This window comes from Vollenhovia emeryi, unplaced genomic scaffold (assembly GCF_000949405.1).
Source record: "Vollenhovia emeryi isolate VEMERY1.0 unplaced genomic scaffold, V.emery_V1.0 DF939125.1, whole genome shotgun sequence".
Taxonomy (NCBI): domain Eukaryota; kingdom Metazoa; phylum Arthropoda; class Insecta; order Hymenoptera; family Formicidae; genus Vollenhovia; species Vollenhovia emeryi.
The window spans coordinates 1426835-1441333 of NW_011967241.1; the positions used below are offsets into that span (position 1 = coordinate 1426835).

The window sequence follows — 14499 nt, forward strand, 5'->3', positions numbered from 1 at the left end:
GCTACCTGTCGGCCAATTGGTAGACATTATTTCGTCGGATGAGCTAAACGTACGTACGGAGGAGCAGGTGTTCAGCGCCGTGATGAACTGGGTGAAATACAACGTCACGGAGAGAAGACAACATCTGGCACAGGTCCTGCAGCACGTGCGACTGCCGCTACTCGGTCCAAAATTTTTAGTTGGTACCGTAGGATCGGATCTGTTGGTTCGCTCCGACGACGCTTGTCGAGATCTCGTGGACGAAGCAAAGAATTACCTACTCTTGCCGCGAGAGAGGCCATTGATGCAGGGACCTAGGACGAGGCCCAGGAAACCTACGAGACCTACGAGACCTACGAGACGGGGAGAGGTGTTCGCTGTTGGTGGGCGGTGTTCCGATGACGCTATTGCCAGCGTTGAGAAATTACGTGAAGCCGACGCAATGGTAATAATGACAGAAATTGTATTTGCCACAAACTTCGCAAATAAAATATGTGTAACTACTTTCTATTCCAGCAATTGCATAATTTACGCGTACAACTGAGACATAAGGTACTACCGCAGCATGAGATTGAAACACGAGCCGGGTCTCATATGCCAATGCGGGAGGAAATCGAAGAATTTGAAAGAATAACACCATTGAGGAAAGGCACATATTCTTCTGAAGAAAGCGAGAATCGAGATTATCAATAATTGGACAACGATTTGCAAGCTTAGTATGCAAAATTGTTCACTGTGTGTGTGTGATACACACAGTTGTTGTGTTTGCATACTAACTTTGCAAATCGTTGTCCAATTATTAACGATAATCTCGCTTTCTTCAGAAGAATATGTGCCTCTCTTTATACCCTACGAGACTGAATTTTGCTTCCGAGTTTTTGGCCGCCACCATGCGCGGCCTAGCGGCGGTCGGCGAACTACTCAGAGGCTGGCGCTAGCTACGTCTCGCACTTAGCGAAAATGATTTGTTGCAGTAACTAAGATAATTTCAGCAAAAATCGATTTGTTTGATGAACAAAGTAACGATTGCTCTTACACACGACTTCTTTGCTGCATTAGCAAATTTACTTCTTTAAAACGTTTAATTTTGTTCAGCAAACTATAGATTTGCTGAATCAACTAAATCAGTTTTTTCCGTGTTCTGTTTCCTAACGCTGACGACAAGACACAACGAAATTTCTGACTTCTAACTTAATTTTCACATCTCTAATCTGGACGAATCTTGTAAGCCTTGTTATATAAATAATAACACCTTAATTTCCTCTTCTGTTATGTAAGAACTTAGCCTACTTTACTTCATATTTTGTTTATCTGTTCTTCAGACATTTGTAGGCACTCTTGTAAATTCGCTACCTGAAGAGGACCAGGCCGGAACCGTGTGTTTTATTATAATAAAGAATTGCCAGTAAGGTCGTTTCCATACTTAGTAAAATTTTGATTTAATTTACCACTGGTGACTATGAGAACTCTGGAGCGCGTTTTATCATTATATTTGTGTCCCCTGTCCACCGCTCAAGTAGGGCCGACTTGTCACGGAACATCCCGCATGTATACACACATACACATATATATATGTATACAGACTTCATATACACCACGCATGTCGGCGATCCGATTGGATAATACCGATGCACTTTCATCTGATGGATGACCGAACGGTGTACGAACGCGGTGCACAGGCTAATTATTAATTAGGATATCCTATCGTAAACTTTTTGGCGCTGTTTTGGCATGATTTAAATTCGAACGATTTTTGAGCCGTGCCTTATAATCGCTTCTGAACGCAATTTTCCAATTTTCGACGGTACAAACATGCGAGTCGTCGCGCCGCTACTACGATACCAAATGTGTATTTGCAAGAACTTATTTTCGCTTACATCGTCATAAGCTTATCGATATTCATGCTGCACTGTCGTAAAGCAAACGTGTTCGAGTGTATTTGGGTAATAATTCGTGTAACGTGCGTGAAACCTGACGCTGCGTTTACCCGATAAATATGGTTGAGCAAATAATCGTCCGATCATACGAGATGTCAGATAAGTTACCTGGTAAGGGAAAGAAATATTTCAACTCTGTGAAAACTCACGAAACGAACGACTCAATTTTCCTGCTACCCGGTGTTCGGTATCTACATAGTATCATTGCCGCCCTGGTTGTTTTCAGTCTCGCTAATTCCTGCTTTTAACGCGAATGTTGTGCAGCTGTCGGAAGATATTGACACGCCGACGATGTCATCTTCTTCTTCTCGAACGTATGGCAGAGCGGGCTAACAAGGGGCCGAAATGTTCGTCTACCGGTCGTTTGCTACTGTATGGAACACACAGTCAGATGATGCGATAGTGCGTGGTCCAATAGAATAGGAGTGCCCGCAGCCAATTCTGTACTAGCATCGCCGCAATCGTCGTCGCAGTCGAAGTAGTTGCTCTGTAAAAATAATAGCAAATGTTAGTTGCAATAGCACTTGGATTTCATTCGAGTCAACGAAGCGTATAAAGAAAACGTGCTCAAGAAACATTATTAGTAGTGCATGTATTATTACATTATAATAAATTAATACACTTCTAATAAATTACTATACTTTTTTCATTCGAATATATTTCTTTGTATAAAATAGTAAAAGTGTATAAAAATATATATGTGTTATTAATGTATAAATATCTTGACAACGATATACATACGTAATGGAAAATTAATTAATAGTCCCTAGTTATTAAACCAACGATGTAACCACTGACGTAGCGCTAACAAAAATTTTATAACTCACAGCTGAAGTTTATAGCTTTTACATTAACGGTCTTTGCAACCAGATGGAATCAAATCAGAATTTTCCGACCGTAGCTAACGAACCCAGAAGTGCAGGCCAAAATGGAACAGTGAAAAAAGTTTGTTCCGCGACGAGTAATCCGTAACAGAATTGTCCAATTAGTATACAAACTAGCCAATATCAACTTTATTTGCGTGAATACAATTATTGACGTTGCGGCATTTTGTCTGCAGCAACCGCCTGCGCGACGTAATTGGCTTACACGAAAAAAAAGAATAGACCGTAAATATTAATGAAATCTAATATTTCTCGATTAATATTTTCAATAAAGTTTTTAACTTACAATATGGCCTGGCATTTCAGTACATACAAGCAAACGCGACAAAACGTACCTTTTTGTTACTATGAAAGTTTAAGGATCGCGTGGAATTTCGTATTTTTGTTCGCTCAAATAATCAAATCTCTAGGTGAACCAAAACTTCGGCTCTTAAGATAATAAATTTATTATCAAATTTTATTCGAGATTCAGTAACTTTGTGAGTTTTTAATATATCAAGTTCGACGCATCGTACATCACGATGTAGTCATATCATACGAGAAACTGCACACAAAAACTCATAGCAGAGCGTGATGTACGTTGTGCCGAGCATAAATCATAAATGATTACCTGGCAATCGATGCACCGACAGCTATCGGTCAGCGAGCAAGTGAGGCCGAGAATCTCGACAGCTTCCTTGTAAAGCTCGGCGCTCGACTTCCGCCGCCTTGGCGGCGACGTAGGCGCGCTGACTGTGCCAGTGCCCGATGGTCTCCTGCTGCTCTTCAGCCTCGACGAGGATTCTCGAGACAAGGAGGAGGTCGACGTTGATCCCCCCGGCCGATTGTCGCTCGTGAGTAACGCTCTACCTGCCGGAGATGCGAACAGTTGCAGCATGTCCATGTCCTACGGTCATACATTTACTAATTAGTGGATGCTATTTGCGTAATAATCGCGTACAACACGCATATATAATGTCCACAATATGTCAGTCTCATAACATATATCAATTAATAAAGTACACCGGGATCGCATGTTTTCTTATTGTAAAAATTCGCTCATGTAAAGAAGATATTTTGTTAAAGATACACTGGGTTTTCTTTTCAGTAATTCTCGCTATCTTTCGACAATTTGAACAATAGTTTTAAATTCTGCCAATCAAATTTTTCTTCGGAAATTGAAGAAACGACATTGAAGTTTCAACGTGAACGATGCGTACAACGCTATTCTGGAATTGCACAAGTACAGTGTCCAGCGAGGCTAAAACGAATGCTTGTTATAGAAGCGAAGGATACTGTGTCCCTGACAAGCTAACACTCTCAACGAGAATATCCTTTCCCAGAGTCCTATTCGTTTTGGATCGCGAAGGCTCTCATTCGCAACGCACCCCCGGGCGACTTTTCTAACAATGGCGAGGGTACCGTGAATATTATGACAATGAAAAACGTGCCGTATCTCAGAGATGGAAGAGATGTGTTATTAAAATCGTTATATTAAACAATCGGTGCAATGTTCACGAATGTTATTTTCTAGTGTGGCTTTTTACAGAAAATCCCGTAAAGACACCTTTCCGTGCTTTTCGCTCTCAGAAGCAGAAAATTATTAAAATTACGTTATTAAACTAGCGAGGACTGTACGAGTATATCACATTTTTTAATTTTATATCTTAGTATTTTTCCCTTAAAGGATGCATCTTCACGAATATGTAAGGCAGACGTCTTGCGGCGGTGCTCCACCACCTCTTTTCGCCCTTTCGGGGCTTGAAATATATACTTGGAAACTTTTAATATAAACGTGATATTAAAATTGCAGGACCGCGCGCCGAGCATTCGTTCGTACATTATTATTTCAAACTCATCTGATAATGATCAAACTTCTATATTCGAAGAAAAATTTTTCGTCGTACACACAACTTGCCCTCATTCCTTACGGTCAGAAATAAACTGCAGACAGATCATTAATATAGCACTACGTGCGGTGTTTTACAAGGGAAAACTTCTCGTGCGTAAAACAGGGGGATATGCCGAGAGCTCAAACGCGAACTCGGATGACGGCGACATTTAGAGAGCGATTTGCTTAATCACAAGGGGATCATTAAAAATTGCTCACTAAAATGAGCGTATTCACGAAACGAACGACCATTGTAGGGTCCCCGAATCGTTCCACCGGAAGGAAATAATTGGCGAGAACGAATAATTGAATTCAGCTTGAAAAGTTGGAGAATTTCGGACGGAGATATCTCAATTTTCATCTTGGGGCGTGAACAATTTTCCACTTGTGCGAAACTTCGCGGCTCTTGCGCAGGTACCGTTCCGCCAGTGCGTCGGGAAAAACCGTAATTGCACCGGGTTGCTTCCACGCTTTCCGCTATTATCTAGCTAGCTCAATGCTTGCTTACTCGTATTTTCGTCGGGAAGACTTTACATCGGGTTTGCTGAAAATCACATTGAAACTAGGTACGATCAACGAAACCGGGACGAAGTGGTTTTCGAAGTATTTTCAGGCGATCGCCGCTCGCGAGCTGTTACACGTCGTGAACTCTCGCCGAAAATGCAAGATACACTTTCGGCGAATCCAGGCGAGCTTCATCTACGAGCACTGTCGAAGTAGCTTAAGCTCTCCGCTTAATGTACCTCGATCTACGAGAAGTTTAAGAAGGAAAATGGAAGTCCCCGTACAATCCAACGGGATGCTGCATTCGGTGCAACTGAAATTCGTTAAAGGATCTCAATTCGTTTCAATATCGCAGAAAATAATAAACGCGAAGAAGCAATAAAAAAATCTTATTGTCAGAGTAATCTCATCGTCGATGTGAACTAATTAAATAAACTTACGGTCAATTTTTAATTATGTAATTAAATTGATTAACTCAATTACGAAAATTATATTATTGAAGGGGCGCGAATAATCTGCGAACTTTTGTTCAGATTTAAAGCTACAAAATTATCAATCACTCTTTTAAGCTCAAAGTTCCTTCCTTAATATTATCCAGTAGGGAAGAAGGGATGAAAGCGGCGTCCTTAACCCTTTACCGCGGCTGATCAATTCTGCACGTCCCCGCGTATCGGGCGATTATATCACGGGAAACAAAAACTTTCTCTCCGGCCATTTCCCGAGCAGCGAGAGCGCGATCTTTATTTTATCACATTCAAGGGCGACGCCTGAAGGGAACGTCATCTTCAGGGTAGTCGACGACGAACAAAAGAGGTCGACGGAAAATGGCAAAAGAGATCAAATGGTGGGCGCGATAACAAGCGCCAGGCTGATTCGATGTTACCGAGTGTACAGTGGAAGACAGTATCCCAGGCCGATCCCTCGGGACGCATATCCCGTCGGTCTTGGTATTTTCAGCTGCGCGCGAACTTTTCTCGAATCCTTCAACACTGATAGATAACCCGGTCGAAAGGGCGGACTTGGATAAAACGACCGACGAAGACTTTTTGCCCGCGAGGAAACGGATTTTGCAGAGGGAGTTTATGTAGTGGGGAAAGAAATAATTTTTACTTGATGTTGAAAAATGTACTGCGAGATACAGCACCCCCTAAAGATATATTATCCATTATGTTTCGCCTCGCAAAATCGCGCGGAAAAATATTCCATTTGGACGAATCCGCGCGTTATTATTGAGACAGCTTCAAAAATAGATAACACGTTGCAGAGCGAATAAAAAAAAACGTCTTTTTTTAGGCTTCGAATTTATCCCGCTCCAATTTTCACAAGATTAAGTGCAGAAATAATATCCCGTTTGTGAACGAATCCGCGGATTACATGAAATTAATTATGTATACGCTTCGTAAATAGATAATACATTGCGCTGTGTAAAAAATAAAATCTTTTTTAAAATACTTTTAATTTCCCTGCCCCAATTCTCTTGTCAGTGAGGTCTCGTTATTTTTATATTGCCCATCGATTTTTATTGACAGCACAAATTATTGATCCGCAGAATATTTTTGTATCGTCAAAATAAAAGCCATTAGACCTTCTATATACTGAAATTGAGAATTTGACCATCCGGAAATTGAATTTCGGTATGCTTTGGATAATTAGCTTCAATATTGATTGGGCGTAAGCATGGTTTATTGGTTAGCCGGCGGAAAATCGGGTAAATCAAGGGTATTGCAAGCAATAGGGTAGATTATAACGGCAACCTTTCCAATTTATATATACGCCGAATAACCTAATTGTTCACAAATTGTCCCAATTGCCTTCACCTGTGTGAACCGACGAATCAAGAATTATGTTAATTTCAACCAAGGGAAAAAAAGAAAGTGGAGCAAGATCGATCGCGCGACTTAATCATCCAGAATTAATTTTATAATATAGCAATTATGCGTTAACTCATATTATAACTGTTGCCGTTATCATTCAGCAAACACATTTGCCTAATGAAAGAAAGACTTTTTAATTTACAGGGCAATTAGCAGAGAATAAAATCTCCCTTTGTTTCTCTGTATTAATTAGCGTTACATGTTAAATTGAAAAGCCGAAGATTGCGATAATGGAAGCGATAGCGGCAAGCTCGCATTAACAAAAATAGCTTTACAATAACGTTTCCCTCCCGTTCCCATTAATGCGCATCAATTTTCCAAATACCGAATCGGTATCGTTATATCAACGTTATACATCGCATAAAGCTATCGTTAGCGTTCGCAGCATTTACGGATTTATGAAACGCGTTTAATGCCGCATTATTTTTCGATTTAATTCCCTTCTGTACCGGATATTAAATATTTCCGGCGCAATCCAACGTCATTAAACAGCAAACGTGTTTTGTCGTATGTACACGCACGGCTCTCGCGGGGCTTTTCCGATCCCTCCTTTGAAATTATTGTTTATAACTCCGGCCAGAGAATCCGCGATAGTGCCCGGCTGCGTTTTGCCCGTCCGGGAGAGGCAGCATTCGCTCCCGCGTTGTTAATCCCCCTTGTAACCCCTGTCAACAGAAACCATCGAGAGGCGACTGCTAATGAAGAGAACCCATCTAATTAAGTTAATTAATGCCGACAGAAGCTCTATAGGAAACTTTCGATAAAGGGGTGAAAACGGGAGGGCGGGAGGACACAGGCGCGCGCGCGCGCGCGCACGCACGAGGACATGTCGGACGATTTGCGAAACAGGATAATTATGTCGGTTTTCGCGTGCCGTTGGGCGGGTAATAGGAGAACATTGTTCGCCAGGGATGTTTAGGTGAGATTAATACCGCGGGGTGGTGTCGTGCGCTTATGCGGCCAGATTAATAAAGCACGCCCATGGCAAATCTACTTTTATTGAAACTGGGATTTTTATTAAGTCCCCTTGGACCGAGCACGCGTCCCGCTCGCGGCGATCATGATCCCGCTTCTTTGTTCCACGGGAGCGATAATTGTCACGTACGAATGAGAGAGGTATTTATCCGCGATGTTCCGCTGGATCGTTAATAATAATTTACGCGAAGGAGCTCCGCTAGGAAAATTTATCTGCGAATATAATAACTGATTAGAATATATCGTTATGGCAGTTCTTGCCGCTACATCGATGTACGCGGAGACAATTTCCTGTTAAAATTTATCCTGAAAATCGTGCAATCGTGGCACAACGCGGCATTTTGAGGAATCTCACGTGTTTCTTGAAATTTTTCCATACAATTCGCTGGTAATTTTATTTAGTGTACATTTCAATAGTAAAATGTACGGTAAAATTTCGAAAAACATTTTCCACGATTACATGATTTTTCAGGGTGTTTTAGGAGAAAATTATCTCCGTGTATCATGTTTCGATTGAAAAAAAAATCTGCAACATAATCGTAAAATGAAGCATTTTACGTATAAAACATAATTTAATACAAATATACGGGATTTATGACAACGGCCAAAGCAGAGATAGATCTATTTGGACGTATTTTTGTAGAACGCGTAAAAACAACACGCGCAACGGTGCGTAAAAAGGGCTTTAATTGACACAGATGACATTCGCTTAATTAATGCATTTTTCCACGCTTCGATGCGTATCGTGCACCGTACATGTATCGCGACGCGTTTCTTTTCTACTCTTTTTTTTTTAAATCGCTGTCGCATACGCGATGTCCAAATAATTGCGGGAAATCGCTCGAGAGCTCGCTACATATTCGCGTCGCGCTGCCGATTTCGCACTAATGCAAATTACCAAACGAAATTACTAAAGCTAATGCGCGAGTCTAAACGAATGCACTATCATTGTGAACGAAATGCTTTCCGCATTAATTACCATATCACGGGGCACGTTTAGCCGGTACTTTGTAACATCTGCGGAGCATTCCCAAATGTATTGTAATCACGTTCGTTAAGTCACGTTGTTGCTGATGGATTATTCGAATAATAACATACCGGTGGTATCATCGCGCCGATCGACTTCGTAGCAAATTTATACATTCGCGAACGCGCGCGTTCGCGCTCGCGAACGTGATTACGATAGTCCTCGTTCCTGCTATAATTATTATGACGATGATTGTTCCGTAAAGGATACACGAATACATGTATGCAACGCGCAAAATGTCGCATAAATGTTTGAACGATGCAATTTCGGTCTGCGCGATTAAATGGCTTAAGAGCCTTGAAATGAGATAATTTCGTGGTGATTTCGCCCAGATTTTGACAGGCGTGGGGATCGATTGAGAATGATACGAAAATTCTCGAAAATATCACTCCTATATGTAGTTCTCTGCTTCCCGCAATACCTACATCTCTTTTATCGTGCGTTTGGCAAGAATCTTGTGCACGTTACTGTTAGCGAGGCATGTAACTCACATTACGAGCAGATAATTTTATCTGTGGAACAATATTTGGTAAAGCGATACCTTACTTATAATGTATATTAATTTATTCGTTGCGCAAATAATCGCAAAAGCTTTTGTGCCCGACAATGAATACTAATTTAACAATAGCAATATGTGTACAACAGATAATTATGCGTTTGTTTAATATAGCAGTTCCTAGTCGATACGCATTATGGCGATTAACGTTGTCTAGGAACGACTACGCGAGCGCGTGAAAACCTAACTGACGGATCTGCACGGGTGTGCGTTTGCAGTTGTACGCGCGAATTGTTCCGAAACATTATTTAGTAAGAACACTCATTTACTAGCAAATGGTTTGGCGGATATGAATAAATTTCGCGGCTGTTTACCACACGACGTGTTAACGAGTGCGAAATTCGAGGCTCGCGTGTTACTTGAATTTAATTGGTACCGCGGTCGGCATATCTTTTTTCATCGGGCATAATTAAAACTTAGTTTAACGAATAACAAGTAAATACCACTGCTATTGTTCGTAAACTCTAACGCAAATTACAGCTATGCGATTGTTTGATTAATTGCATTACGAATATTCAATTAATCGGTTATCGTCATTGGGATCTATGCGTTATTATGCATCGAGCAGCGCGGAGTTTGGCTATGCAATTATAGCAATAATTGATGGGATCTAATCGAGAATCGCATGGCCATTAGAACGTAAAATAATGGCATCGTATAATTGCTTATTTTGCGCGCGCAAAACTGAGCCTTCCCGAAGTACACGTTTTCCAAATTATCGTGTCCAGATAATCAGCTTTTACCGCGATGCATTTTATCGATCTCGCGATTAGATAAGAGATATTTTAGAGCGCGTTTCGAATTACTCCTGTGTTTACCGTTTATCACCGTTATTTAGCCTGTTTACCACTTCGATTACAGGACTCTACGTGATTACGACGATAACAGTTACACTAAATGATGCATTCTGCAGCAGCGTTTGCGGTTAACGGTCTGATTACGTATTGTATTGCACGCGCTGGCGATGGCTTGTTTGCCGAATTAATTCTCTTCAAATATGTGCGCGTACAAGTTAAGCCGCCAACAATCGCTTTATGATGAAGTAAGAAAGCTATCTAGTCTAGATACAATATATTCGTCATTTATGTAAAGTGCTGTTTATTACTGACTTCCGTCATTCCTAATATTGTCCCACCAATTAGCGTAAATTATTAAAAATGTACAGTCAGTTTTAGTATAATACGAGACAAATACAAATAACTGTGCGGTTATTCCGATCACGATGATTCGGATATGGAAGCGACCCCGGATCACGAGGGGATCGCAATAACAGCTGTACCTAAGTGGCCTATTACGTGCCGAATTGTACTCACCGGCAAGGATTCAGGCGTGTGGTCCAGCACGTATATGCTGTTCGTGTAACCGTACAGCATCGTGTCCAGATCTGAAACCCAAGGAGAGCGGACAGCACATTAAATTGGATCCAACCGGTTGCGAGCTGTGCGGCACACTAATGCCGGTAATACCCGCGCGTACTCACGCTCGCGGCCGCGCCACCGCAGTATTCTAATTTACGCTGGATGCAGCGTAGCACAGAGCAATTTCCTAACATGCTCGCTCAGACCCCCGATGTCCTTTCCTTACTGTCCCTGCAGCCCTGTATTTTCTTGGGGCTTGACGAGTCCTTCTAACATTATCTTACTACATCGCGTTTGACTCGCTTCAATGTTTGCGTACATGCAACTTTCTTGTTACTACGAGTATATTACGTTGCGTTATGCAACATTGTGTATACAGTTGTGCGTCAGTTATTACAACTGTTAAGTGATAAATGTGTCTTTAATAATGACGGAATTGGCATGAATTTTGGATAAAATAATTTCCCATAGAACAACTTGTCCAAATGTAACTGACCAATGCCGCAGCATTGATTGTAAATAACGCAGACGCAATAACCGTTGAAGGGCTAACGAGCTTTTTTTTCGCAGTGACGCTTGTTGTTTCAGCGGAAAAAAAATTATTATCGGCAGCGAAAATAATTGAGTGGTGGCAAAAGCATTGCGGTCGTTGCAACACGGTTGCGAAAACTTTAACAGCGAGATAGCGGTCGATCGCGCCATCAGAGAACCAATACTTCTGTCAGTACAAAATTTAGCGCTTCGATCATGTGACTCAAAATCACATAGTTCGGCCACCAATTTACATTGTTAATAATTCCCTGTTACAACGGGATACAACGGGCAAGTAATGTAAACGATGATGTTAAAAGCGTGTGTATTACATATTCAATAATATTAAACGTTAAGAAAAAAGCCTCTGCCATTTAATAATTAAATTAATTACACAGTAAAAAATAAAATGTTAACATTAACATTTTTACGTGTCCCCAAAAGTCCACTCTAAGTTTTAACAGTTGAACACACGATTTTTTACTGTGTATAATTAATATACAAGGAGAATAAATTTATTTAATTATTCTTATGTTATACGTGCAACATAATTAAGTCTGCAATCAATTACAATTAATCATTGTAAATATTTTCCGCCAGATATAAAAGCTTCCTCGCCTTCCGTGACTCCCACGCTACCACTCGGACGCGTTTTCCGAGAGAATCGTCGTTAGATTTCGCAAGCAATATTCTGAAAAGATCGCTGAATGCTCAAACAGTTGTATTCATAACGCGATGACGTCTTCTATCGACGATTTATGAATCGGAAGCTGTTGGCAGATATAACGGGGCAATTTTTCAAAAATTATTGCGTGATATTCTCCGAGCGAACGAGGGGCACTTGGGATCTTGATAACGATTCATTTCGATCGAAAGGTTCTCAGCCTTCGACCTCGTCTATTATATTACATTCGCGTATCGTCCAAACGGATATACGAGAATCAATCGGATCCAACGGACGGCCGATTTACGATGAAACGCTGCGACTCGCCCGTTTCCGTACCTCTTTTCTGAAGGATATGCGGCACGTTACTTCAATGATTCGGTGGGAATTTCAATTTGCGAGGATGGCATTGCGTTGCTAAAAGGCATTCGTCCAAAACGCGCAGGGTCACTTTGAGGCCACTGGACGCTCCGGGCTAACAGAATTTGTCGCGGCACTTTACGCCGTTTCAAAAGAGTGAACGTACGCGTGTAAATTTGGGCTTGAAATACTGTCGAACGAACGGAGATAATTTTGAATTTAATCTAGTAGCGTTTGCGGGCGAGAAAAGAAAAGATTTAGATAAATGTGATATTGCGTTACATTACAAAGAGAGAAATTTTTTTATTGCGAGAAGCAGTGCGTTTGTAGAACAATATGGATTAAATTTTTAACTTTCAGTAGAAAGGCTAGAATTTGTATCAAGATAAACGGAAAATTATGTGTGCGCTTAAAGAGCAGTTCGTTCTGCACGATATATACAGAGAGACAGAAACGCGTAAATTAAGAATCATGAATAATTCGACGCCGGGGATCGTTTCGAGACACAATTTCGTAATGATGTTTAATCGCGCGAGTGCGACGCGAAATAACGCGATGCCGTGCGTACACGGCGATAGAGAGCCGGCGCAAAACGATTGGCGAGAGAGATTTATTGTTTCTGGTTCATTTAGACTCGGCTCGCCCGAGAATTCCGACCGAAATTGCTTGACTGAAAACCGATCTCTCGTTACGCGAAGTATCGCTGTGAAAGATTTCATTTCCATGATAACGCTGTTTGAATGGACAATATTGTTACAATCAACATTGGCGGGCATTCACGCGCAGAATCGTTCGGCACAAAGATCACTACGTATTGCCAGAGAAGATGACAACAGCGAATGTTCGCTTCAGTTAAACAAAAAAATAAATAAATGCGAAGTTATGAAAACGAAACTTGCGAATGTCTATTCGAGTATTTCAAAGTTCCAGCTGCAATATGAATTACAAACAAACGCTAATCTCCACGGCAGCGAACGTTAATTTGTCAAGCAAACAAAAATAGCCCAACAAGGTCCAGGAGAGCTTATATATAGAATGTATATACCTAGGAAAAGTGCCCGCGGGATGGAAACGGTGTATATTTAAAATATTATCGGCAAACAAAATTATTGATCCGAAAGGCTCATTAATATAACGTTACGTCTAGATCGTTCGTTCTAATGAAAACTTGTCCGCGCGTATTATATCGAAATAATTAATAATATCAATTTATAATAAATTCACGACAGATACAGCACAGTGAAAATTTAATAATGTTGTCTTTGTGCTTTATGGTATATCGCGATGGATGGCTTTGGCTGGAATGTATACAGATTGCCCAGACGCAGAGGTACTGGGCGAAAGAGGCGGAAATACAAAGCTGCGGTGCACACAATGGCACTCCGAATTGCGTCCATAAACCGCATCGCCATTGCATACCGCAAATATCGAAATTGTTTCACGCTACTGATATATGTCCCTCCACCTCCCATATTCTTCGCGTGTCGCACGAGCTGTAATCGGCTACAACCCCTATGGTGTCGGTTACGGCCGGTTTGCCTTACTTCCCATGCATTCACGTGCCATGACAGTGCACCGGTTAAAAACTTTCCACGTAAATTACCGCACTTGAATTGTGCTACACAAATTCGTATCGCAAGTTCACGGGATATTTCCGTCGTCTTTGAACGCCGAAGACTTGGCAATTATTTTTCAAAGGGCTGAAGCTACACGTCCACTTCGAAGATCGGCCCCGTTTGCCTCGGAAAAGAATGCCGCGAGCGATCGTAATATGCGACTACAGTACGCTCGATGCAGCAATGTTCCGTGAATGCATCGCGAGTAACGTGAGCGCAACATCGAGCCAATCTTGACAAATCTCCTTGTGTTACATGATAGACGACAGTTGTCGACGTGGCCGAAGCCAATTCTCCCTATGTTCTGTCACGTGTGTGCCCTCGTTTTTTGCGCGAGACGAGAATGCATTCTATATTTAGAATT

General features: G+C 41.3%; 2 protein-coding genes across 5 annotated transcripts in view; one reads left to right on the forward strand and one right to left on the reverse strand.

Moving 5' to 3' along the window:
- Window positions 1–672, forward strand: part of LOC105569304 (kelch-like protein diablo) — a 2905-nt gene extending 2233 nt beyond the window's left edge. Inside the window, exons 3-4 of the mRNA XM_012025659.1 lie at window positions 24–424; window positions 496–672. Coding sequence (XP_011881049.1) covers window positions 24–424; window positions 496–672 — 578 coding nt within the window. The remainder of the gene's footprint in view (window positions 1–23; window positions 425–495) is intronic.
- LOC105569219 overlaps window positions 420–14499 on the reverse strand; it is a 135060-nt gene continuing 120980 nt past the window's right edge. For 2 of the 4 annotated variants that reach the window (XM_012025482.1, XM_012025485.1), the window contains 3 exons: window positions 10920–10990; window positions 3411–3686; window positions 420–2403 (listed from right to left, as the gene is read on the reverse strand). In XM_012025482.1, coding sequence (XP_011880872.1) covers window positions 2284–2403; window positions 3411–3686; window positions 10920–10990 — 467 coding nt within the window. In that variant the 3' untranslated portion in view covers window positions 420–2283. Of the gene's footprint in view, window positions 2404–3410; window positions 3687–8911; window positions 10991–11086; window positions 11176–14499 lie in introns of those variants that run through there. The other 2 variants (XM_012025484.1, XM_012025483.1) reach the window with 2 other exon arrangements.